Below are 24,508 nucleotides of genomic sequence, written 5' to 3'. Positions count from 1 at the left end.
CCTGTATATTGGGGAGACTAAACAACCACTACACAAACGCATGGCTCAACACAGAAGGGCCAACTCCTCAGGTCAAGACTCTGCAGTCTACTTACATCTGAAGGACAGAGGACACTCGTTTGAGGACCACCAGGTGCACATTTTAGACAGAGAAGATGGATGGTTTGAAAGAGGTGTCAAGGAAGCATCTACACCAGGGTCGAGAAGCCGTCATTGAACAGGGGAGGGGGTCTACGCCAACACTTATCCCCCACTTACAATGCTGTCCTTGGTCGTTCAGTCTTGGCCACCGGCTTGGCTGTCGTTACAGCAACCAGGAACACTAACGAACCAGCGGTATCGATGACCCAGGCCAACGACCCTACTGAGGTTAAATAGCTGAGTTTCCCTGCCAGTCAGTCAGAACTGAAGAAGTCCTTTGGATGAGGGACGAAACGTCTTCCAGTATCTTCAACCAAGTCCAGTTGCCCTTGACTTTAACCTTCGCTGGATAACTATGACCTGGATGACTGAGAATCTTCACAGACATATTGCTTAACAACTATTTCAAAAAGCTTATTGTCTCATAAAATGATTATTTGAACGGCGTCAAGCGCTAAAGGATGATTACTGTTCCTACACATAAAGATTTGGCAGTTTCACATCAGAGAAGTAAAATCCTGCTTTTGCAGAGAAACTGTACATTTTCATGCTGAAAATAATAATGAACAAAAAGCGATGTACTCACATGCAGCGCAATGTTAAGCAAAAGCATTTCAGTGTGATATTTGGTCAAAAACGTCACTCTGTTGAGCTGTGTGTTGGCGATAGAGGTAAAGACCAGTAACAGCTTTTTCATTTGTGTATTTTGTCTAAGACAGCTTAATATAAACACTGTTAATATTAGTACTATGGATGTGTGTGTGTGTGTGTGTTGTTAAATGCTTTACTGTTTTGTGAGCACATGGGATATTGATAAAATCACATACATTTACAAATGTTTTTTAAATGAAATTAAATTCATTCAAACACTCGGTTACACGTGAGTTCAGATTGATCAATACTGTGACAGCCAGCTGATGTTTACACAAGCGCGCTTTCACAACATTGTTTGCTTTGTTTGTTTGGACTAGACCGTAGCACCCATAACATTAATGCTATTTCTGGAATATTCATGAATGTATGTGTGTATCAGCACGTACAGAAGATCTGAGTGTTCGCTCGAGTCCAGAGAACCAGTTTATGACTTTGTTGACTTTTATGTTACTAAGTCAAGGTTATTTTTTTCTAGAGAGCTGGTAGCATTTTGGGCATTTAATGTCCTTGCAGTTCATGAAAAACAATAAAGTATCTATACTTATAGTGCTAAAGTATCCAAACTGAAATTGCTTGAATATAATTAAGAATTTAAGATGAATTGTGTTGGTTCCTTGATGCGGTATTTTCTGATGAGTAATTAGAGCAGTCTGCAGAAAAACATGACGTTGATGATGTTTTTGCTGGTAAAATGGTCTCATGATTCATTTGAAGCCGGTGAATCGTGGAGCTAAGACGTATGTGAGCCATGGGGCGTTAGTCGTGACGCAGGGATATGCTGGAACAGATCAGAGAGTGCGACCAGCTGAGACACGACTGAGACTTCAGACTAGGAGGGGAAGCAACACCTGCTGTAATCTACACCCAGATAGCTCCCTCTCGCTCCATATGCAGATACAACTATTCTGAGAGCACATACGTATTAATGCTCATTTTACATGTTAGACTGGATCTGAGCAGCACTATTCATAACTAACTGAGGTATTTAAACGTATTCTTCTTTTCCCCACAACAGTTCAAACTCCCCATATTTAACCACAACCTGCAGGTTCTTCTTTTAGGAAAATAATTCAGCACACAAAACGCGACCGATGTATAAAAGTTGATGTGTTCTCCAACTGTGAGCAGGTTAACATCAAAAAGTCAGCAGGAGATAAAAGATCAAGCCTATTTACCACTCGGGAAGCTTCAAAGTGGCACATTTAAAGGCATTTAAAACGTAGTGGCTGTTAACCTTTTCACACCACTCTGAAAAATGTCTCTCTGGCACTCTGAAAATTATCAGTATTATAAAGTTAACATTTATGTAACATGATGTCTGGGCAAGACAGAAGAGGGTGCATGAAACAGCATCCATTATGCTTGTTCCTGGGGTCAATAGGTATTCTGCTTAGGCACCTAGTTGTAATAGATGAAGTATGTGGAGGGAAAATAACAACTAATAGGAGCGTGGATATTGGCGTTTGACGCTGCTGTGTGGAGAAAGCGCCTCTTAACACGCCCTGACATGTGACTCAGGAAATGATTTATTTTATTTATAGATTTTCAGATGCTGGGAAAACGATTAGAAATCATGTAATTGGTTTAAAGTCATTCCATTAGATTTGTCTGGTGGCCCGAATTACTACTTTGTGTGCTGACAAGCAGGAAACTGTCAGCTAACAGGTTACAACTTTGTGGTGATAGTATGTGAGGGCTGTGTGTCTGTTCTGGCCCTTGTGGCCAAAAACACAATTTTGCAACTTTAGGCACACCAGTGCTGAATGAAGAAAGCAGCCCAGTGTTTTAACAGTCATGAAAGTGGAAAGTGACTGTATCAAGTTCAAGTCATCTTAATCTGGAGACAGATGATACCAACAGTTAAATATCAGTATGTGAAATAGGTTTAAGTCAAGAAGAACCTTTTACTCTACTTCTTCATTGTATATTTAAAATCTTTATAACTGTTGAAATTTGCAGATGACATGTCTTTAGTGGGACTGGCTAGAAATGGTGTATATATATAGGGCTGAGGCTGAAGCTTAACTCAAGTGGTACAGTGTTAAGAATTTAGACCTCTGCTGAGAAAGCACTGGCCAGGGAGCCAATGGTTTAGCTCACATCTCTCTTGCAGATGTGATGATAGGAAAAAATCACAATATGAAGCTGTTGTGGAAACTTGTGCTCACTGCATCTAAAACAGGGCTGGGAGCTTCCTTCTAATCCATCCACACCATCAGAGTGGAAACGCAGATGCAGAAATTACTCAGGCTGCTGGCCTTTTGCAACCTGCAGAAAGGCTCTTCAAGCAGCTTCCTGCACATTTCAGATAATTGATTAGACGTTTAAAGTCAATACCAGACATTTGCAACAGCTTATCAGGCGTGAGGATTTGTTGCTGTTTTGTGGTTTCATTCAAGAGTAAATAAAATATCCTATAAACATCTAGTTCTTTGCAGGTGGTCAGCCAAAATTGACTACTTTTAGATGTCAGCTTGGACTCTTATCAGTATCACTTTTATATTTGACTTTATAAACTTAAGATTTGATAAACAATATATTTACAGACAATAAAAATAATCATTGCTTGTGACTAAAGCCACTAAGGCCAGCTGAACCCGTTGAAAACATTTAAAAGAATGAATGGAAGAAAGAAATTATAGCAAAGAAAATAACAAATAACTGCAACAAAACAAAGTTTGATTCAACAGAAAAAATTTAGTTATGCCAAGAACAAAATGAAACAAAACAGGAAACAGAAAAAAACTTCAGCTATAAAAAGGTTGAAGCTTTGTCGTATTGCTGACAGACTGTTTACTGGTGGCCATAGATACTAAAATACAGCCTGAACACTGACAGCACTGCATGAGGATTTCAACTTCCACAAAATGGTGAGCAACACTTCCTTTATTTAAAATGCCAATCCATAATAATAATAATAATAATAATAATAATTGTCTCCACCTGTTCATCCAAACAGCTAATGAGACTGGATCTCTCAGTGGTGAAAGATGAAGTTCAATTGTATTTTGAAACATGTTAAGCAAAAAATAAGGGCTGGCCAGGTGGCCTATAGAAGTGGTTCTCAAAATGGAGTCCGGGGATCCCCAGGGGTCCTTAAGGGGGTTCTAGCGGATCCCCAGCATCCCATGCATAAGTAACTAAATGACAGACTAGTCATGGATTTAATAAAATCTCTGTAATAAAACATCTATCAGATGTGCGACCCTGGTACAAAATCTCATCAAATGGGCGTCCGTGGTCTAATTTGTGTCAGTTTAGGGGTCCTTGACATGAAAAAGTTTGAGAACCACTGGCCTAGAGGCCTGTAACTGCAACATCATGGTTCAAGTGAGGCTGCAGGAAAATGTATTGCCCCCCCCCCCCTCTGGATTTATTTCCTGTCAGCTGTCTAATGTTGACAGCTTAAAAAGGCAAACAGCAAATAGGATGGGCTTCTGAGATAAGGAGTACTGCAGCGTAGGCAGCCTATAGGGGCCTGCATTGCAAAGATAAACACAAAAACCTACTTTAGACATTTAACACTACATTATGTCACAACTGCGTGAATTTCTATTAGGCAAGTAAAGTTTATTTGTATAGCACATTTCAACAACAAGACAATTCATAGTTATTTACATAAAACACAAAAGCAACATAGGGAAATTTACAAAATATTTTAAAATACATTTTTTTAAAGAGTTAAATATAAAATTAAAACAGGACAGTAAAAGTTACAGTAATTAACTTCAAGATAATAATCCATCCATAGTTCAACCGCTTATCCTGTGTACAGGAGCCAATCCCAGCAGACATCGGGGTACAAGGCGGGGTACACCAGTCCATATACAAACAACCACTCACACCTAAGGACCATTTAGAGTCACCAGTTAACCTAGCCTGCATGTCTTTGGTTGGTGGAAGGAAGCTGGTGCACCCGGAGAGAACTCACGCACAGGGAGAACGTGCAAACTCCACACGGAAAGGCCTGGGATGACCACGACGGCGCTAACCACTCCACCACTGTGCTGCCCATAATAATAATAATAATAATAATTATATTTAAAAAATAGGACAGTAAAAGTTATTGTTATTAACTTCAATATAATAATAATAGCAATAATTATACTAAAAAATAATGAAAAAAAAAAACAAGTTACAAAGCAAGAAAACAAAGAAATTAAGGCAACAGTTAAAATAAAATGAAACTAATTTTACAATTGCTTTTATTATATTTTGCATGCTTTTGATGTGTTGTGCTTGGGTGTTTACTTGATTTTATGTGCAGCACGTTGAGCTGCAAATCTTTTTATGAAATGTGCTTCAAAATATTATAAAAATAATAATAATAATAATAATAATAATGTTAACAATTAAACAAATTAGTTGTAATGTAGCCTACTACAATTTACTGTTGATAAGCATGTATTTGTCCTCTTTATTTTTAGACCTAAAATGTTGTCCTTTACTCACATTTTAATTTAATCATGCAAAACATGCAACGCCAGCAGTGAAGCCGTCAAGACAAACTGCATGTATCATAAATGGTATTTAAAACAGTGAGATGGCGGTTTTAGGCTACATATTGCTAAAAAACCAGGCGACTGTGCGCTTTTTCAGCCCCTTTGTCTCTGTGGGCGTGAATGACTATATGCCATGAGAGCACACACTGACAGCACATGGAGACAGAGAGAGTGCATGTAGGCAGACAGACAGGCAGGAAAGTCATCACACACACAGAGAGACAGAAAGACAGAGAGACAGACAGGCAGGCAGGCAGGCAGGCAGGCAGACAGACAGACAGACAGACAGGTCCCAGCGTCACCGCGTCACCGCCCTGCGCTGGGGCTCGCGGAGGGTTGTGGCTGAGCGGACTGCTCTCCGCTCCCAGTTGCGGTGGAAGGTACGGCAGAGGCGGGCGGAGGCATGGAAATCCATGCGTGGTTCTCTCTCCTTTCACAATAACGCTACCAAAGCGTACGGATATTGTCTCAACTGCTTATGCAATGAAGCACAGTTAGGTTATTGTGCGAGCACAACGCGAAGAAGAGGAGGCCCTTGACGGTTACACTGGTAAGCGAGCAATTTTATTCCAGCTAGAAAGTGGAGCTAGCGAGCTAACCTGCTATGATACAGCGGATAAGCCAACCTAATACTGGCCAAAACAGCGCAAGCTCTCCGGAGTTGGGCTTTTCTGACGGGTTTGCGCACTAGTACGACTACATATCTTATTTATTAGCGCCCTGTCATGACTGCACTTCACGGGTTTACGTCTGTGTTCAGGTATTTTATGCTTTGCTAGCTGAGTGACGTGAGGAAAGTTAGCTAACGTTAGCTAACGTAAACAGTAACGTCAGTTCACAGTCATCTTTTGATTTGTTGCAACAAAACAAAACAAACAACACAACATTTAACGCTGACGTGTTTTGTTTGCCACGACAGCTAGTTAAAGGTTGGTGTTAACGTTAGTCTCATTGTAACGCCAGTGATTTGTTATTAGCTGTTAACTGTCTTGTTATCTGACCCAACAAGCGGGTTAGCATCCATCTCTGCTAGCTGGCTGTCTAATGTCATCTGCCGGTGGTTTGATGTTTTATGTGCTAACAAGCAAAATTATACCGATGTTAGCTCGGGCCCGTTGCTGCAGATGAGTTGTTAGCTAGCTAAGCTGCTAATAGTGCCTAAACAACTCAAGTGTTGCCTGTAACCTTATCTGAGTGACTGTTAACACCTTGAAGGAGGGTCTGAAGAATGTCACTCACCTTCACTATAACCTGCAGCAAGAATGACAGCAAGCACAAAATTTCTGCGATATTTCAGTCGTTATATTTGCTTATACAACAGGAGGATGGATTTATAGTAACTCAGGCTGCAGTGAGTATTCACAAGTTCTTCGGTGTCTTGGTCTGCACACTCCCATGGTGAACCACAGCTTCACACAGTATGGATTATTATTAGTGAACATGATTTTGCTACAAAATGCAATGGGATATTCTGCTTAAATAGGTGCATTTTGGTTCAAGTCCGCAGCATTTCCATGTCAGTTTGTCAGAGAAGGATGTGGTTCTGTAATTCATATAGGCTTTATTATGGGGAAAAAAAAAAATCACTATCATGTCTGTTCCCATGACATGACCATTGTGGATAGTAGTGGTCCACTGATATGGGTTTTCAATGACCGATGCCGATATTTAGAGATCAGGGCGGCCAATCGCAGATATATAATGCCGATATCAAATCAAGGAAATGTCATGTATAATGGGATACAGTTCATTCAGCTGCATTATTCTCTACGGTCAGTGTTTCCCACACATAGACTTTACTTAGGCAGGCCGCCCATGTAGGCTATATTAACAGTCGGCAACCCAGGTATTAGCTGACTTATTTTAGCATTTTGCAGGAAAACACAGAGAGAGTTGTTATCTATTATGTTACAAGACGGACCAGGTAAAGCAACAGTGAACACACCAGTGCAGATGTCATTTATTAGCTACCACGTTCAGGGTGCAAAATGTTTAAAGTCCACCAGCCACTCAATAGATCACCATTGTTTTTTGGCTGGTGATGAAGTAAATCTACCCTCCATTTGCATATTTTACCAGCGTTTGGCTGGTGGTGGCTGCTGCTAATTTTGGAGCCTTACCACTTTTGTTTCATCTTCATAGGCTACTTTATTAACAAGCCTCCTCCACATACGGCGCACCTGCTGCTGAAATCCTGAAAACGTTTCAGAAAACCAAATATGTCGACTTTATAGAACGTACTACTGATGGAAAAAGTTAACAGAGACGACACAAAACTTACGTGCAGAAAGACACAGATGTGTCTGCAGACATTTTTAAATCGGCCTTGTGATTGCCGATGCTGATAATCTCAAAATGCCAGATATCGGCCCAATTAATCGGTTGACCGATAGATCAAGTTATTCTCACACTAGACCTTGTGTTTGGCTTACGAGGCTTAGCAGCAGTGTAGTGACGAAAACAACCCTTGGTAACTCTTCTGTTTCTTTGCCGGTCATATCTCCAGACATTTTTCTTTCGTGCAACTGACTAACGTCACTTCTGAGTCTCTTGTGATGCCCGCTTATTCATTATAAAGCTTCCACAACAGTGTTGAAAGGTTTTGTCTGCTTTTGCCAGGAATGTTACTGTTTTGGTTGCTATACCTGGCGTACAACTTAAAAAAAAAAATCATACTAGCTGCTGAACCTCAAATTGTGTGTTACTGTACTTAATCTTACAGATAAGGCCAGACTGATATAGTAGAGGCTGTCAATGCATCCCACAATCTGTTTGTCAGCAGGTCCATCGTCTTGTCAATCCACATGCAGTTTACCGCTCGCCTCCATAGTTATTTCAGTTTCTGTTCACAAGTCAGATAAATCAGTGTAGGCGCTGAAAGGGGTTTTATTCCAGCAGTGAGATAATAGGCTGCAGTTTACAGTAATTACATTAAATCTATGATGGATCTCATCTGGTTATACAAACGAAACTTCACTAAATCTTTAGTTTGTTCCCAAAGAAGTGCTGATTGAAGTTGAAGTTATTTCTGAGGCTCTTGTTCGTGGTTGCATTGAAGGTTCCACCCTAACTTACGTACACGATAGAGATTGGTATGAGGAACACCTGTCAATACAGGAAACCTCACGGCCTCGTCGCTCATTAGGTGCATTGTCCTTTGGCTCTGAAACCTCTTGCAACAACAACAGCTTGTAGCAGTGTGTGAACAACACTTGAATCTGAACCAGCATGTGTTGAGTTTTAGTGATTATAACCCTTTTACTCACAGCTGCAAGAGCGTGAGCGTTTTATGAACGGATTGAGATGGTGATGTTGCCGTTTATCACGTCTTTATACCTGGTGTACATGATGTCAAGACTTACTGGAAGGCAGCAGAAGCAGTAGGGTTGGCTGCAGAGACCTAATCTGAATTGGGATTCGATCACGTTCATAGATTGATTGAGCAGAATCGGAAATATAAAAAATATATTATACCCAGCCTCATGAAGATAAGATTTTTAAATTTATCTCTGTTTCACTGTGGAAATTCACCTGTCACAGCAGCTCCAGATACAACATAACAGAGAAGAAAATATATACTACATTATATACATATATTACAATATATTACATTTCATAGCATTAAAGAAAGGTTAAATGTCTTTTTCTTTATCGTAAAAGGTAAAATGAGTCAAACTGACATACAACAATAGAGTAAGTTTAAAAGAAGCAAGTCCATGTGAAAGTCTTTTCTTGTTTATATCTGTCAATCTCTATACTTTCATTCCTTGTGTAGTTTTATTCCTGTGGCCAAACATTTCCAGCCCTCACTGGTGTCACTTATTCTGATAGTAACAAAGCACGAGTTTGAATATGAATATGCACCTTGCAGAATTGCTCCTACGTGGAGTAAATAAGATTATATGTTTCAGTGAAATAATCCTTTAATGAATTTAATTTTCAGTTCAGTAATGCGTGTGTGCTTCTATTAAACAGTGTTGCTTTTGTGCGGTTATGTGAAGCCACTGCTAAAGCAGCAAAACCACAGAAGATGATGATAAAAAATATCTGTTCAGGCACTGTATACATAACTGACCAACAATTTACAAGAAAGGATCAGTCTGAATGTATTATGAGATTATGAACAATTAATCAAAATAATATTGAAGTTGCAGTATGTCCAAATGCAATATCCAAATCGCAGGAGCTGCTATTTTTAGGTAAAAAAAACCAGCATCATAATGAAGTACTGAGTGCTGCAGAGATGCCCCTGCCTACTAATCTTGTTCTCCAGATGTAGGAAAATGTGCATTTGGTACAGACCCCAACAAATGTCACATCATCGTGATTTTAATACTTCTGTCAGTGAAAATGAATTTTTTTTTTTTACCACTTCGTGCTGCCCTGAAGTTCCCAGAAAGTAATTTTATTCAGAAGAGATGCTTTCAGCTTGCAAGTAATTATTTAAACAGACTAGAACTTTTCTTTTAGCAGACATCCCTATTCTGTATTTATTATTATTTTTTTAAACCAGAGTTCCCTTGAGATTAATCTCTTTTTGTGAGGAAGACCTGGCCAAGATAGCACACCATTACCAGGTTACAAAGACTGTAGGGCAGATCTAGACAACCTGGACTGTGTTACTCATCTGTTTTGCTAGCACAAAGGTCCATTTTAAGGAAAATGTTTGTCATCCAGCTCACGTGTTTGATGAGAAAGTTGCTGTTCACAAGCTTGATATCAACATTTTGTATGATGTCGACTCAATGTCTTCAGGTCTGATGGCTCCAGAGTGACATGCCATGGCTTTAATGATCCCCCCGGTGAAACTCAAATGGCTGGAGCACCTGAACAGCTCATGGATTACGGAGGACAGCGAGTCCATAGCCACACGGGAGGGAGTGTCGGTGCTCTACTCAAAGCTGCTGACCAACAAAGAGGCTGTGCTGCTGCCCCAGCAGGTGCTGTGTCTGAAGGGCCCCCAGCTTCCAGACTTTGAGCGTGAATCCCTCTCCAGCGATGAGCAGGAGCACTACCTCGATGCTCTACTCAGCAGCCAGTTGGCCTTGGCCAAGATGGTCTGCTCTGACTCTCCCTTTGCCGCTGCCCTGCGCAAACGTGTGCTGGTGCTCCAGCGTATCTTCTACGCGCTTTCCAACAAGTACCACGACAAGGGAAAGGTCAAGCAGCAGCAGCACTCTCCAGAGAACAACTCGGGCTCGGCCGATCTGCACTCTGTCAGCGAGCGGCCACGCTCCAGCACCGACGCCCTCATTGAGATGGGTGTTCGCACTGGCCTCAGCCTTCTTTTTGCTCTGCTGCGCCAAAGCTGGATGATGCCTCCTCCGCCTAGCCCTGGTGGAGGTCCTGGGGGCAACATAAACTTGTGCAATGATGTCATTCACACAGCCATTGATGTGGTTAGCTCCCTGCCACCCCTCTCTCTGGCCAATGAGAGCAAGATCCCACCAATGGGCCTGGACTGCCTGGCCCAGGTCACCACTTTCCTGAAGGGAGTGACGATGCCAAACTCTGGGGCCGATATTTTAGGGCGACGCCTTGCCTCAGAGCTACTGCTAGGGCTGGCTTCCCAGAGGGGTTCCCTGCGCTACTTGCTGGAGTGGATTGAGATGGCCTTGGCTGCATCAGCTGTGGTCAGTACTATGGAGGAGAATAAGGTGCTACAGAACCAGGAGGGGCTCATCGGCTATGATTGTTTCATGAACATCCTCATGCAGATGAGACGCTCTTTGGTACGTAAACATTAACAATATTGGAAGTTTTTTTGTGGTTTATTAACCGTCTGCTTACATCAAAGACGCAGTATCCTCGACAGCTATTTCAGAATCAGAAATACTTTATTGAATTCTTTTGTCACAGTTGCACACTTATCTAGGCATCAGGAATAGAAATAATTATAGAAAGTAGTTAGAATAAAGAGTATATAAATATAAGTTTATAAATGTACAATATTTACATTATTTTCATTGCTCTGAGCCGTCAAATGGGCTAAAAAATGTTATGCTCATTCTTTTCAGTATTAAATGAGATACTATTCATTTAACCAATTTGTTTTACCTCAAGGCAATGAGCAACAAAATTAAGTCTATATCTATATTAGGGCTGAAACGATTTATCGATAAAATCGATTAATAAAATGCTTCGACACAAATTCTTTGCATCGTAGCTTCGTTTAATCAATGTAACTATACAGCACACTGTTTCGCAGGGACATTTATTACTGTCGCACATCGCGCTTACATGTGATTATAATGGAGCTGTTTGCAAAGTGGAGGAAGAGAGAGAAAATAGGCAGGGACAAAGAAGAAAGTATCCAAAGTATGTTATTATTTCAAGCTAAAGAAAACAACAACTCTGTAATGTCACAGTCCGTCCGCCGTAAAACGAAACTTATGTCGCCTCAAAAGTACTTCTTAAACGACGCATTGATGAATCGTTGAACAAAAATCTATCGAAGCTTCGAATACTAAAATCATCGTCAGCTGCAGCCCTAATCTACATGCTTTAATGCGCAGGTACTATGAGCTCAAGGTGTGATAACTGAAGCAATTTACTTGATCATTAAAGCATGAAATAAAACTTCTTCAATCTTTTGTCGTACACTTTTCAAGTTTCATGTTTTTTTTCAAAGATTTTTAGTTCTTGGTTTAACTGGTTTGAAGCTGTGAATGGTCTAAACATTGATTTGTGTTTGGGATCGTCTCAGGGCTCCTCAGCCGATCGCAGCCAATGGCGAGAACCCACACGGACCTCTGATGGCCTGTGCTCGTTGTATGAGGCAGCGCTCTGTCTTTTTGAAGAAGTAAGGAATTTAAGCAGCATCACATTCAGGATTTTGGATTATTATACTTTATGTACACAACAGCTAAACATGCTAATATAGAAAAGCGGATAGCTGGATTTTTTATTTTAGATCCTTGTGCTAAAATGCCAAATAAATTCTTTAATCGGGTCCTTTTCTTCCAGGTATGTCGAATGGCATCAGACTACTCTCGCACCTGCGTCAGTCCAGACAGCATCCAGACGGGGGAGGCACCTGTGGTGTCTGAAACCTGTGAGGTTTATGTGTGGGGCAGTAATAGCAGCCACCAGCTAGTGGAGGGTACACAGGAGAAGATCCTGCAGCCCAAGCTGGCCGCCAGCTTCGCTGATGCACAGACGGTAAGAAGAAACAGTCCACACGTGTGCTGTAGCTGTAGTATGTCTGCACATGTTGAGGGATAAAAACATCTGTTATCCTGTATTCATCACGAGAAATGGAGAACATGAGCTTGAAAATCAATTTTGCTAGGATTTGGCAAATAGTTTGATGACTTTAAAAGGGAAAAATATTTTCCCGTGAAGGCATTAATTATACTGCTTTAAAGCTTTAAAGACGTGATGATTTGATGATAATGCATTCAAATTCAAATTTCTCTGGTTCTCCCAAAGACGAACTACAGCTGTAGATCAAAACAAAGTGATACGCTGAATTTGTTAGATCAAAGATAGGGACTTCAGTAAAGCAACTACAGGGAACTTTCATTTTGTGTTGATTCTGGCCGCCCCTGTGGACAGAAGTCGTGGTGTTGCTGGCTTACGTGTGCATTTGTCTTATAAGCAAATATAAGAAAGACGCAACTTATTTTTAAGACTTTTTTTTTTAAACAGCTGTTTGCAGGATGCATCGCAATGAGTTGATCTAATCTATTTGTGGCTATGTAAGATTGTAATATGACGATGGTGGAACAAAATGTCTTAGTACCGTTAGTATGCCTAGATTGCTCAGTAAAAAGTAATTTTTTTAAGAACGCTAAACATTCCCTGGTTACGTTACGTCGTCATAATAATAAGCCAACAGCAAGATATAGTTTGGTAGCAAGGCCTCCTGCTTCCTTTTAACTGGCTAACGTACCACTCACTGTGATACTTTGCCTGGGGAAATGTAAACATAGCCTCAAATCGTGTAAACTGTTTGTCAGATTTTGAGGGGAATTGGACTCATTGACTCTCGTTTGCTTGTATAGGTCATAAAGAGGCATCAGCGTTGTATTGACACTGTTTCAGAACCAGTTAAAACACCTTGTAGTTGCTTTAAGTTGGAGGAGAAGACAGCATCAATATTATTATTTCGCTTCTACAATGTCTTCTGTTTTTCTTTTAGGAGAGAAAGGAAAATCCGACAGTTATAAACCGTATAATTCACAATTTTCCCTCCAACTTTTGTTGTTACTGCATCTCTGCACTTCACGTCTGTACAATATCAGGAAGCAATGATTGATGCCTCTTAGGGCATTGACTCTTAAAAAAGGAGGAATCACAAACAGTCATATGTTATTCTGTCTTGTGATGTACTGTAGCATCACTCCATAGCGTTTTGCCACGATGTCAGGAGGATGCGAGTTGGTGTCACTCACTCGGCGACACTGGTGCAACGGTGTGTGAGAATGCTGAGTCAGCCTGCAGTCTTTCACTACACAAACGCACAACTCTTGCTCATTCTCTGCAGATTGAGGCAGGCCAGTACTGCACTTTTGTAATCTCCTCCGACGGCTCTGTTCGGGCCTGCGGGAAGGGCAGCTACGGCCGATTGGGCCTCGGGGACTCTAACAACCAATCGACGCTCAAGAAGCTCACCTTTGAACCCCACCGTGCCATCAAGAAGGTGTCGTCATCCAAGGGCTCAGATGGCCACACGCTGGCCTTCACTACCGAGGGTGAGGTGTTCAGCTGGGGTGACGGTGATTATGGCAAACTGGGCCACGGAAACAGCTCGACACAGAAATACCCTAAACTTATCCAGGGGCCACTACAGGGGAAGGTAGGGTATCACCCAGCATTTGTATACAGCTTAACAGAGGGTGTTTTATTATCACGCAGTATTCTTTTATATCCAGTAATGACTTTAAAGCAGCTGTGAGTAGAGGTATTTTAGATATGACTATCTTCTGTTGCCTCTGTCACTTCGTGAGATGTTTTTGCACCAGAAACAGGAATGGTGTCAGAAAGCGCCTTGTGCTGGTAGATTGCAATAATCATAAGCTGAATACAAAAATCCAGATGGTGCATTAAAATAAAAAAATAATTCTTATAAGCTGCTTTCTTCTATGGTTCCTTTGAAAATATGTAAATGTGCTTTTGCTTGTGTATTTACTGGGATTAATAAAGTGTGATAACGTGTATGGCTTGTGTTTTGTGTCAGGTGGTGGTTTGTGTGTCTGCTGGCTACAGACACAGTGCTGCTGTCAGCGAGGATGGAGAGCTGTACACGTGGGGTGAAGGAGATTTTGGAAGATTAGGTAAGTTGCTGAGCTAATTTCTAAAATAAAAGTAATCTCTTAATATACACCTGTACTTTTCAACTAATTCCCAGTATAGACGTGCTGATTGTTTCTGTACAATTTATGATATTAACAATAATTGACACTCAGATTAGCAACACAGCTGTTTTTAGTTAATTAATGATAGCTATCAGTCAGTCTGTGGTGGATCAGATAGGGATTTATAGGGTTCAGTCAGCCTCACAGCTTTGTACTTGTACTATGTGTTACCTTCTCTAGATCTCGCTGGGTACACTCATAAGAAATAGTTTGCCAACGCGATTACTTTCTACCCAGACTGCAGAGGTTTTAGCAACATACTCAATCTCAAAAATCTCCAGTTTTGATTAGAATATTCTTTATTTTGCCAAAGAAACTTTTGGTGTTCATCCACCCCTTTGTGTCATGGCGGTAAATGTTCTTTGTGATTCTGTGTCTGATAGTAGGGGGAGGTGATTATGCTTTTTATGAGGTGTTCCTGAAAATCACAAGCAAGTAACAGATATATTGTCATGTCAGATTTATGTACATGGCTCAAAATGTACACAATTAACACCCTGTATCCTGCTGCTGCTGACTATGCAGGACTATGGCATACTGTATCCTGACTCATCGATGCCCCTGATGAGCAGGTTTATATACTGTAGAAAACTGTGAGTTTGGGTGTCTCATGCACATCAGATGCTGGCGGTCACAAGCCGTGTTTCCATCAACGTTTTTTAATGTACATCTTGAAGTATTGCATCAGAAAAGGTTGATGGAAACGGCAAAATTCGAAAAAACGTTTTTACGCTCGCTTGAGGTGGTTTTTGCGTAGCGAACTTGTAACTCAGGACCGATCAGCTGTTTCTGCTGTCGGCGTCTGCAGAGTTCTGCATGCCTGCCGAGAATTTCACGCACTGCGCGGCTGGCGGTGGATGCAAATCTGGGCAGGTTCTGCCGAATTATGCATTCACCTCTTAAAGGTCCTTTTCAGATCCTTTGCTCTGCACGCTGATCAAACGGGATAATCACTGCGTATTTTTGCTGAATCTGAGTGTAATAAAATATTAACGACTCTAAACGTTCATAAAATACACACTTCAAATCATTTATCACCATTATTTGGAAGTGCATGCAAGTCTCGGCAGGCATGCAAAACTCTGCATAAAACAGGATATTCCCATAACGTGCTGGTAGCAACTTGCCCGCTTGAAACACATTTCTGAGAACCTCTCCATTTTTCTAAGATCAATGGCCATCAGGTTCATGCGACTGGTTTTGTTTCTGGTTTGGAATCCAGACGTCTTGTTTATTACAGCCACGCGTAACGTCACCTACTGACGTAACTACGCTCGCTGTAGCCTGGTTTATTCGCTCCAAACCAGCTGATGGAAACGCACGTATTTCGCAAATTTCATTAGTTTGGTCTTTTTTGCCACATTTCAAAAGTTAAATACTTAAAATTCTCATGACAGTTGGATGGTATGAAAAACTCTGCATTTGTGTTCTGTGATATTATTTTTTTGTGTGTAAACAACCTTTTTCATTGTTTGGGATTGTAGGTCACGGTGACAGCAACAGTCGAAACATTCCTACCCTGGTTAAAGACATCAGCAATGTGGGAGAGGTGTCATGCGGTAGCTCTCATACTATTGCACTGTCAAAGGATGGACGCACTGTGTGGTCCTTTGGAGGAGGAGACAACGGTGAGTAAACCCTTAACCGGAACTAACTGTGTTGTTAAATGTCTGTCTTAAATCACTGTTGTTCTGTAAATTTATTTGCACTTTGAATAGGACCATTTTCCAAAGTATGTACATTTCTATAGTATGTGTAAAATACTTATATATATTTCTGTACGCTCTGAATTTACAAAGTATTTAAACATTTAAAAAACTACTATTAACTATTGTATTTTTAATGTGTTCAGTGTGTTGAAATTTCAAACCAGCATATGTGTTCCTACTGTAAATGAATCCGACATGTTGCAGGTAAACTAGGTCATGGTGATACTAATCGAGTCTACAAGCCAAAGGTGGTGGAGGCCCTGCAAGGGATGTTCATCAGAAAAGTGTGTGCAGGAAGCCAGTCGTCTCTCGCCTTAACCTCTACCGGCCAGGTAGGACATCATCACTGCTTTGTAAACCAAGTCGGAGGAAAAGCTGCTGTTTGTTGAGGAAAAAGTGGCTTGACGTTTTTAAACTCTTGTCCGAAAGAAGGAGTTTCGTGCAGCATTCCTTTCGACAGCTGTTTTGGGCAGTGATATATTTTAAGGTCAGGACTTGTTATGTAACTTAGCTGTTCTTTCATGGCTTTGTCTCAAAGATGTAGTCTCACCGTTTCTACATCACGGTAGTTTTTGTCTGGGGAAAAGACCAAAATAAACTCCTTTGCAATGAGAATAGCGGAAATAAACTGCTAGTGTTGGTTCATGTCACTTGTTTTCAGGTGTATGCTTGGGGCTGTGGTGCCTGCCTGGGGTGTGGTTCCTCTGAGGCCACAGCACTGAGACCCAAACTAATCGAGGAGCTGGCTACCACCAGGGTGGTGGACATCTCCATAGGGGACAGTCACTGCCTGGCCTTGTCACATGGTAGCTCTCTCTCACTCTGTCCTTCTCTCTTTTCATTAAAAGCATATCTGTAGATGGTTAACTGTAAATGACTGTAAATACTGTGTCGACGGAAACAGATTTGCATGCTGTCAGGGATCAACGCTCAGTGTAACAGCACATGCTAAATCCACTGGCTCTGTCCATCACAGTTTGAATATTACTTTGCGGACACAGTTAACTTTTGAGTTTGTTAAACATGTGACAGAACTGCGTTATGTAACATCAACTACATTCTGCCTTATCATTATTCATATATATTCATATAGCCATATCTATTCAATTTTATTTTTACATCTCCAATTCATAACAGAAATGATCTTATTTGTCTTTTCATATAGAGCACATATAAATACCGTACTCTTTGTATGTATATCTAATATTGTACTGTATATTTTTCTACTCAACCACAACGTAGACAATGAAGTATATGCATGGGGCAACAACTCCATGGGCCAGTGTGGCCAAGGGAACTCCACGGGGCCGATCACCAAGCCCAAGAAGGTTGTCGGCCTGGATGGAGTCGCTGTGCAGCAGATCTCAGCCGGCACTTCCCACAGCCTGGCGTGGACAGCCCTGCCCAGAGACAGGTCAGCTACCATCAGAGTAAACACACTGACTATCAGCGATGGTAACCGTATTCACCGTAACCTGGGTGTTACAGAAAAAATTCACATAAGGGGGAGGGCGGGTGAAGGCGAGTGCTGATGACACAACACCCTGGGACTTGCTTAATAGGGATTGAGCAATATGAGTCAAAGGTCAGTCTGCCGGCAGGTTTTACACTTCTGTGTCACAAACTAACTTCCAGGATCATGTTGTCCGTTTCAAAACAAACACGCTGCTATTTTGGTTCAGAGAAAAGGTGACAGCAGGTGATTTTAAATCTCCAGATAAACCATGCAGTTCTTTTTAGATGAACGTGTGATGTGTGTGTGTGTGTGTGTGTGTGTGTGTGTGTGTGTGTGTGTCGGGTAGGTAGGGGATTATGACAGTACATACTGATAGATGATATAAATTTGCCAGATTTTTCCAGTTTGTTAGTGTTTATCCATAAATGACTAATGAATATACAATATCATATTATATATCATTATTCCATTATAAATTGCATATACAGTGATAGAGGTTTTTATCCATATGGCCAACTCCTATGTGTGTAACATTTATTTTAATATGCATTGTTTACAGGATATAATGTTTCCCTGGCAGAATATTAACAGCCCGTCAATATAAAAATATAAGCAAGAGCTATAAGGTTTTCTGAGCGTTGAAGTGGTTTTAAGGCACTAAGGTTGGCTGTACTTTTCACAAGAAGTACTAATCAGCTTGTGGAAACAGTTGTATAATGTCTTCCGTGGATTTGAAAAATATCCCTGAAGATGTCACCAGGGTTTTCTCAGTTTGGGCTTAAGGTGACTGCGATACAAACTTGGAGGTGTGGGGTTTGGAAGAAGTGGGCATTTAGAAAGGAATGGGGATCTAATGACATACCATTGAGTTGCATTGTGGGAGTTGTAGGATCCAGCGTTTTTGGAGCTTGACCCTTAATACGGCCAAAAACGTCAGGATATCTAAAGCTCTACTGCTTTGATTTTGACCTTTTTTCTTTTAATCTGTCTTATGTGAGGCTCAAAACTTTATGATATGAAGAACTAGAGCACTTGTTAATATTGACTCAATTTGGCCCTCTAGGCAAGTGGTGGCGTGGCACCGGCCCTACTGCGTCGACCTTGAAGAAAGCACCTTCTCCCACTTGCGCTCTTTCCTCGAGCGCTACTGTGACGGCATCAACAGTGAAGTCCCTCCTCTCCCGTTCCCCTCATCCAGGTAAGTACACACAGCCTGCAAGCCTCCGTCACTGCATGTGACGGCTCTGTAAAGCAGAATAACAAAGACTGTGGAAGACAAAAGTGAAGAGAGATTTAGAACAGTTAGGGGATAAACCTGTGTATTTATGGCCCATTACTTGCATTTATTTGTTGTACATTTTCTCATCCTAGTACACCTTCTTTCCTTTTCAAATGTTGATTAAATGTAAATTATAAATATGCCAAGATATATATGCTGATAGAAAATATTACTTTAAGTTCTGAATTTTCAGTATTTTCTGTATTTGCAGAGAGCATCATCACTTCCTTAAGCTGTGCCTTCGGCTTTTGTCCAATCATCTGGCTCTGGCTCTGGCCGGGGGCGTCGCCACCAGTATCTTAGGTCGGCAGGCCAGGCCCCTGAGGAACCTGCTCTTCAGACTGATGGACTCCTCCGTCCCAGATGAGATTCAGGAGGTAAGAGGAAAATTGATGCGCTGTAGATCATGGGGGGAAATTGTCTGCAGCAAAGTAACATACAGACATTGAGACCAAAATAGAAAATGAGTTACAATAAAAAAAAAAAGTGTCAAAACATGGTGACACTATGTTGGGGGAAAAAACTGATGTAGTTAATTATTTGGTTTCAAAAGCCCAAAGTGGCGTCTTCAAATGTTTTCTTTTGTCCAACTTACAGTCCAAAACCCAAAGATATTCAGTTTACACAGATGTAATACAGAAAAAGCACCAAATCCTCACATCTGAGAATCAATAATCGAATTATTGACTAAATGTTTGAGGTCCAAAAATGTATTAAAATCTGGGTTCCTCTGTGTTTTCTAAAATTTACCTTCTTAAATCGAGGAAACTCAGTGAACACATTGTAGGATGTAAGGGCCCGTGTCCACCACAGTGCCTTTTTTTTTTTTTTCAATTAATTGCAATGGGAGCGCCACATGGTAAAAACGGCAGCAGCGTGACGAGGCGCTGGGCGTTTTTTTAGCCGCGATGGGTGATGAGCATTGTTTTTTCGGTAGAGTTGAAAAATGTTCAACTTTGAGGAAAACGCTGCGCTCGTAACCGTCACTTTTTACCCAGCTGTCCAATCACAGTGCTGGAGGGGCGGGACAAACACCGCGCCGAGCCACCTCGGCTCTTGAACCGCAAAATCTCATGAAGCCACAAACGGCGAGTCCGTCCCCTCAATCATGTTTCAGCCGTCTCGTCATGCAGCGCAAAGGCCAGAGCAAGTGGGCCTGCGTACTTTATGGTGACATTTTTACATTCAGCACAGTTAGGTAGCCTACTTGCTTTTATTAGTTTGACATTTTTACTGTGAATTGTCCCTCTTTGGTTGTTCTTTTTGTATTTAGAAGAAAATGCTTTTTTCATGTCACGTTGCTTGAAAAACATCTTGTTCTTTACATGATTAACACAGAGGAAATGACACCGTCATTCCTTAAAATGTCAACAAGTTCTGAATCTGTTACGTCACCTGAAGCAGTGACAATATGTGGATGTGTGTTTGTCCCATCAGGCGGTGATTGAGACTCTGTCTGTGGGGGCGACCATGCTGCTGCCTCCACTGAGAGAGAGGATGGAGCTTCTTCACTCCTTGCTGCCTCAGGGCCCTGACAGATGGGAGAGTCTCTCCAAAGGACAGGTACCCTATGCCACCTAACACCCAGATAGCCTTCCTGCTTTTTAAAACATGGATTTGAAATCAGCAGTTCTGAATCTTTTTAGGTTTGCAAACTTGTAGCAACCAGCCACCAGGATAAAAGCCGCTGATGAATGAATGCACCTAATGTGTGAATACATTTACCAGTGCCTCATTTGTTGTGTCTTGTGCACTGAAAGATTTTGAAAGTAGGGTCAGGTCAGTGATGGATGACACACGCAGCTTTTACATCGCAATGGGTAAGAACTAATTAGCTTAGCTTAGCATAAAGACTGAAAACAGCTAGCCTGGCTCTATCCAAAATCTGCCTACCAGTACTTATTAAAATTTTATTTTAATGTTTATAAAAAACTAAATTGACCATTTGGGGTTTAACTTCTCAAAAACACTTAACATGACAAATGAAATAAGTTGAAAAGAACCTAGAACTGTTTTTTTGTTCAATTTTGTTCAATGTTCAGCTGCTTAGCTTAGAATTTTCTAGCTGTTATATTTATTTTTTTCAGCTGTTGCTTAAGGCTGTGATAACCCCCAGCTGAGGCCTCCTTTTCTCATTGGCCAAACATGTTGACTGTCCGTACATTGGCCTATTTCCCCGATTACTGAATTATTGGTCTGGTGACTGACCTGGGGCCGGTTATACAAAGATATGTTAGACCGGGCTGTAGTGTAGTAGGACTCTCTTAATCGTGCTTTTAGATTTGTCTAAAGCAATTTAGATAAATTATCCACCCTTGCGCCAGTCTAATTCAGAGCTAAGAGTCCATTGTAACTGTCAGTTACAGCTAAGGCTGCAACTAACAGTTATTTTCATTACTGACTAATCTGCCGACTATTTTCATGATTAATCGACTAATCGTTTAGTTTATAAAATGTCAAGAAATTGGGAAAAATGCTCATCTTAATTTTCCAGAGCCCAAAGCAACGTCTTCAGATTTCTTCTTTTGTCCAACCAACAGTCCAAAACTATTAAACTACATCATAAATGACAAAAAATAGCAGCAATTTCTCACATTTTAGGAAGAGTTTCACATTTTTGCTTAAAAAAATGACTGAAATTATTAATCGATTATTACTATAGTTGTCGATTCATTTTCATCGACTAATCAATTAATTGACTAATCATTGCAGCTCAAGTGACGGCTGCTGCTTAGTGGCACCGAATGGCAACAAAAGAGGACAGCACGGCTCATAATTTGTGGTTTGTTAACAGTGCTGAGTTGAAAAATATCCTACCTGAGGTGGTCAAGATATAGACCGCTTTGTGCAACAGAAGAATTTAGACGTCTATCTGAAACCTGGCCTCTGTATAAACCCTCTGTACCAAGACATTTAAAATCAAGTACTGTTGTTTGGTTCTGTTAAAGGCTCAAGTTTTTCAAATCTGGTCAGCAGTCTTGAAATGTGTGTGTGTGTCTGTTCCACAGAGGATGCAGCTAGACATCATCCTGACCAGTCTCCAGGACCACACCCACGTGGCCTCGCTCCTGGGTTACAGCTCTCCTGCTGATGGTCCAGAGGTACTTTCTTCTGGCCCGGGCTTTGCAGCTTCCCCAGATACCGCATACAGCGCCACAGCAGGCCACCCTGATACCCACCTGGCTGAAATCCTCATGAAGACGCTGCTCAGGAACCTGGGCTTTTATACAGTAAGTAGATGATGTTTGGTACAGCTCTTATCAGAGAGAGTAGAGTGCGCTCTTATTGATTTCACCGTGTGTGTTAGTCAATAACAAAGCATTATTTGTGAGATCGTCATTAAGTCAGACATTGCTCAGGAGGAAGTAATCAGTGAAGTCAACATATAGAGCGCCATTGTAACACTCTGCTGTCTCCCTCGCTTCTGTCAGTATTTGAGTGCTGGAGGCAGAGGCATGAGTCATATATAATCCTTTGTTATTATCACCTGCTGCCTTTTTTCCTGGCACAGCAGCGGCTTGTTCCTGTGCCTCGTTCTCTAAAGATGGCGTTTTATTGATTGTAACACACACATATCCACCCACAGGCTTTTTCAAGTGTGTGTGATTATGCAACCCTGAGCAATGAATGGTAATTAGACTGCGAGGCTTTCTGCATTTGAGTCCCTTCTTTTTGGATTCATTGCCTCTTGCTGTATTTTCCCTTTTTGTTCCTCTTTTTTTTTCTGTTTTGGGAAAGTCACATCTAGATAAAGAAATATAATTTAAGAAAAAACCTTAGTGGCTTGATTCAAATTCAATTTAGGTGGTCTATATCAATGGTTCTCAAAGTGGGGTCCGGGGACCCCCAGGGGTCCTTGAGGGAGTTCCAGGGGGTCTCCAGCAAAAAGGGGAATCATTTATTTTTACTATAATTCCATCCATAAGCAACATAGTGACACATGAACGCATGACTATTTTGGTCATGGATTTCATACACTTTCTGAAATAAAACATCTAAAAGCAAATGGGCGATGCTAGAACAAAATCTTATCAAATGGGGGGTCTGTGGTCTAGGGGTCCTTGACGTGAAAAGGTTTGAGAACCACTGGTCTAAATGACCAGTAAGATAGCAAGAATCCAGATTACAAAAGTTGGGGTGTGGATAAAAGTAATGTTTCTCTGTATCTCATAAGGAAAGTTTCATGCCATTTACAACCTCTATAATTAGTCCATGCTCACCATTTGTTAAATTCCTGTTATATTAATAAAAATTGTAAATTGTAAGGGAATGCATTGATGTGAAGTGATTTCAGGTGTGAAAATAAATCTAAAAATAAAAATTGTTAGAAGGACAAACCAAGACATGAAAGTCATTGGGTCTAAGGCCCTGATCAGACAGACAGTGTTTTTTGCAGTGCCTTACGGTTCAGCTCTCTTTTTGTCACAACGGTGCGGTAAAGCGAGTGCAATACCGCCCCCGCTGCTCCGATTCTCCGGCCAATCTCCTGCTCCAGTCTCCCCTCACTCGTGAACAAGACCCCGAGGTACTTGAACTCCTTCACTTGGAGTAAGGACTCATTCCCTACCTGGAGTTGGCACTCCACAGGTTTCCTGCTGAGAACCATGACCACAGATTTAGAGGTGCTAATCCTCATCCCAACCGCTTCGCACTCTGCTGTGAACCGATCCAGTGAGAGCTGAAGGTCACGGACCGATGATGCCATCAGGACCACATCATCTGCAAAAAGCAGTGACAAGATCCCAAGCCCCCCGAACCGCATCTCCTCCTCGCCACGATTATGCCTCGATATCCTGTCCATGAATGTCACAAACAGGATTGGTGACAAAGCGCAGCCCTGGCGAAGGCCAACCCTCACCTAGAAAGAGTCCGACCTACTGCTGAGTTCTCGCAGTGTACAGGGATCGGATAGGCCTGAGAAGGGCCCCCCTCACCCCATACTACCGCAGCTCCTCCCACAGTATCTCCCAGGGGACTCGGTCATACTCCTTCTCCAGATCTACAAAGCACATGTAGACTGGATGGGCATACTGCCAAGCCCACTCCAAGATCCTTGTGAGAGTAAAGAGCTGGTCCGTTGTTCCATGACCAGGACGAAAAGCAATTCCAATTGGCACACACTCTCTGGTCCCCCTTTTTGAACTGAAATTCGGGGTTTAGTATCTTGCCCAAGGACACTTCGACTTGCAGCCTGGAGGAGCCGGGGATTGAACCGCTGACCTTCCAATTAACGGGCAACCTCCTGAGCCACAGCCGCCCCATCGTTACTGTACACAGCTTGAACGATTCCCTGCTTCCCCCTCCCGAGTCGGCGGACAGTTCTCCAGAAACACTTCGGTGCCGACCGAAAGTCCTTCTCCATGTCTTCTCCGAACTTCTCCCACACCCGCTGTTTTGCATTTGCCACA

The 24,508-nt window shown here is 41.6% G+C and overlaps 1 protein-coding gene across 7 annotated transcripts in view; it reads left to right on the top strand.

Annotated features, from left to right (window-relative positions):
- Positions 1 to 5,595: 5,595 nt before the first annotated feature.
- Positions 5,596 to 24,508, top strand: part of herc1 (HECT and RLD domain containing E3 ubiquitin protein ligase family member 1) — an 85,740-nt gene continuing 66,827 nt past the window's right edge. For 5 of the 7 annotated variants that reach the window (XM_046033261.1, XM_046033262.1, XM_046033263.1 and 2 more), the window contains exons 1-14: positions 5,597 to 5,847; positions 10,053 to 11,029; positions 12,004 to 12,099; positions 12,264 to 12,458; positions 13,786 to 14,097; positions 14,479 to 14,575; positions 16,141 to 16,284; positions 16,570 to 16,697; positions 17,027 to 17,171; positions 17,608 to 17,779; positions 18,885 to 19,019; positions 19,312 to 19,477; positions 20,538 to 20,663; positions 22,109 to 22,330. In XM_046033261.1, coding sequence (XP_045889217.1) covers positions 10,079 to 11,029; positions 12,004 to 12,099; positions 12,264 to 12,458; positions 13,786 to 14,097; positions 14,479 to 14,575; positions 16,141 to 16,284; positions 16,570 to 16,697; positions 17,027 to 17,171; positions 17,608 to 17,779; positions 18,885 to 19,019; positions 19,312 to 19,477; positions 20,538 to 20,663; positions 22,109 to 22,330 — 2,889 coding nt within the window. In that variant the 5' untranslated portion in view covers positions 5,597 to 5,847; positions 10,053 to 10,078. Of the gene's footprint in view, positions 5,848 to 10,052; positions 11,030 to 12,003; positions 12,100 to 12,263; positions 12,459 to 13,785; positions 14,098 to 14,478; positions 14,576 to 16,140; positions 16,285 to 16,569; positions 16,698 to 17,026; positions 17,172 to 17,607; positions 17,780 to 18,884; positions 19,020 to 19,311; positions 19,478 to 20,537; positions 20,664 to 22,108; positions 22,331 to 24,508 lie in introns of all 7 variants that reach the window. The other 2 variants (XM_046033260.1, XM_046033265.1) reach the window with 2 other exon arrangements.

This window comes from Micropterus dolomieu, linkage group LG20 (genome assembly GCF_021292245.1).
Source record: "Micropterus dolomieu isolate WLL.071019.BEF.003 ecotype Adirondacks linkage group LG20, ASM2129224v1, whole genome shotgun sequence".
NCBI lineage: Eukaryota > Metazoa > Chordata > Actinopteri > Centrarchiformes > Centrarchidae > Micropterus > Micropterus dolomieu.
The sequence above is the reverse complement of the archived record's forward strand: the minus strand, read 5'-3'. Positions and strand labels throughout refer to the sequence as shown.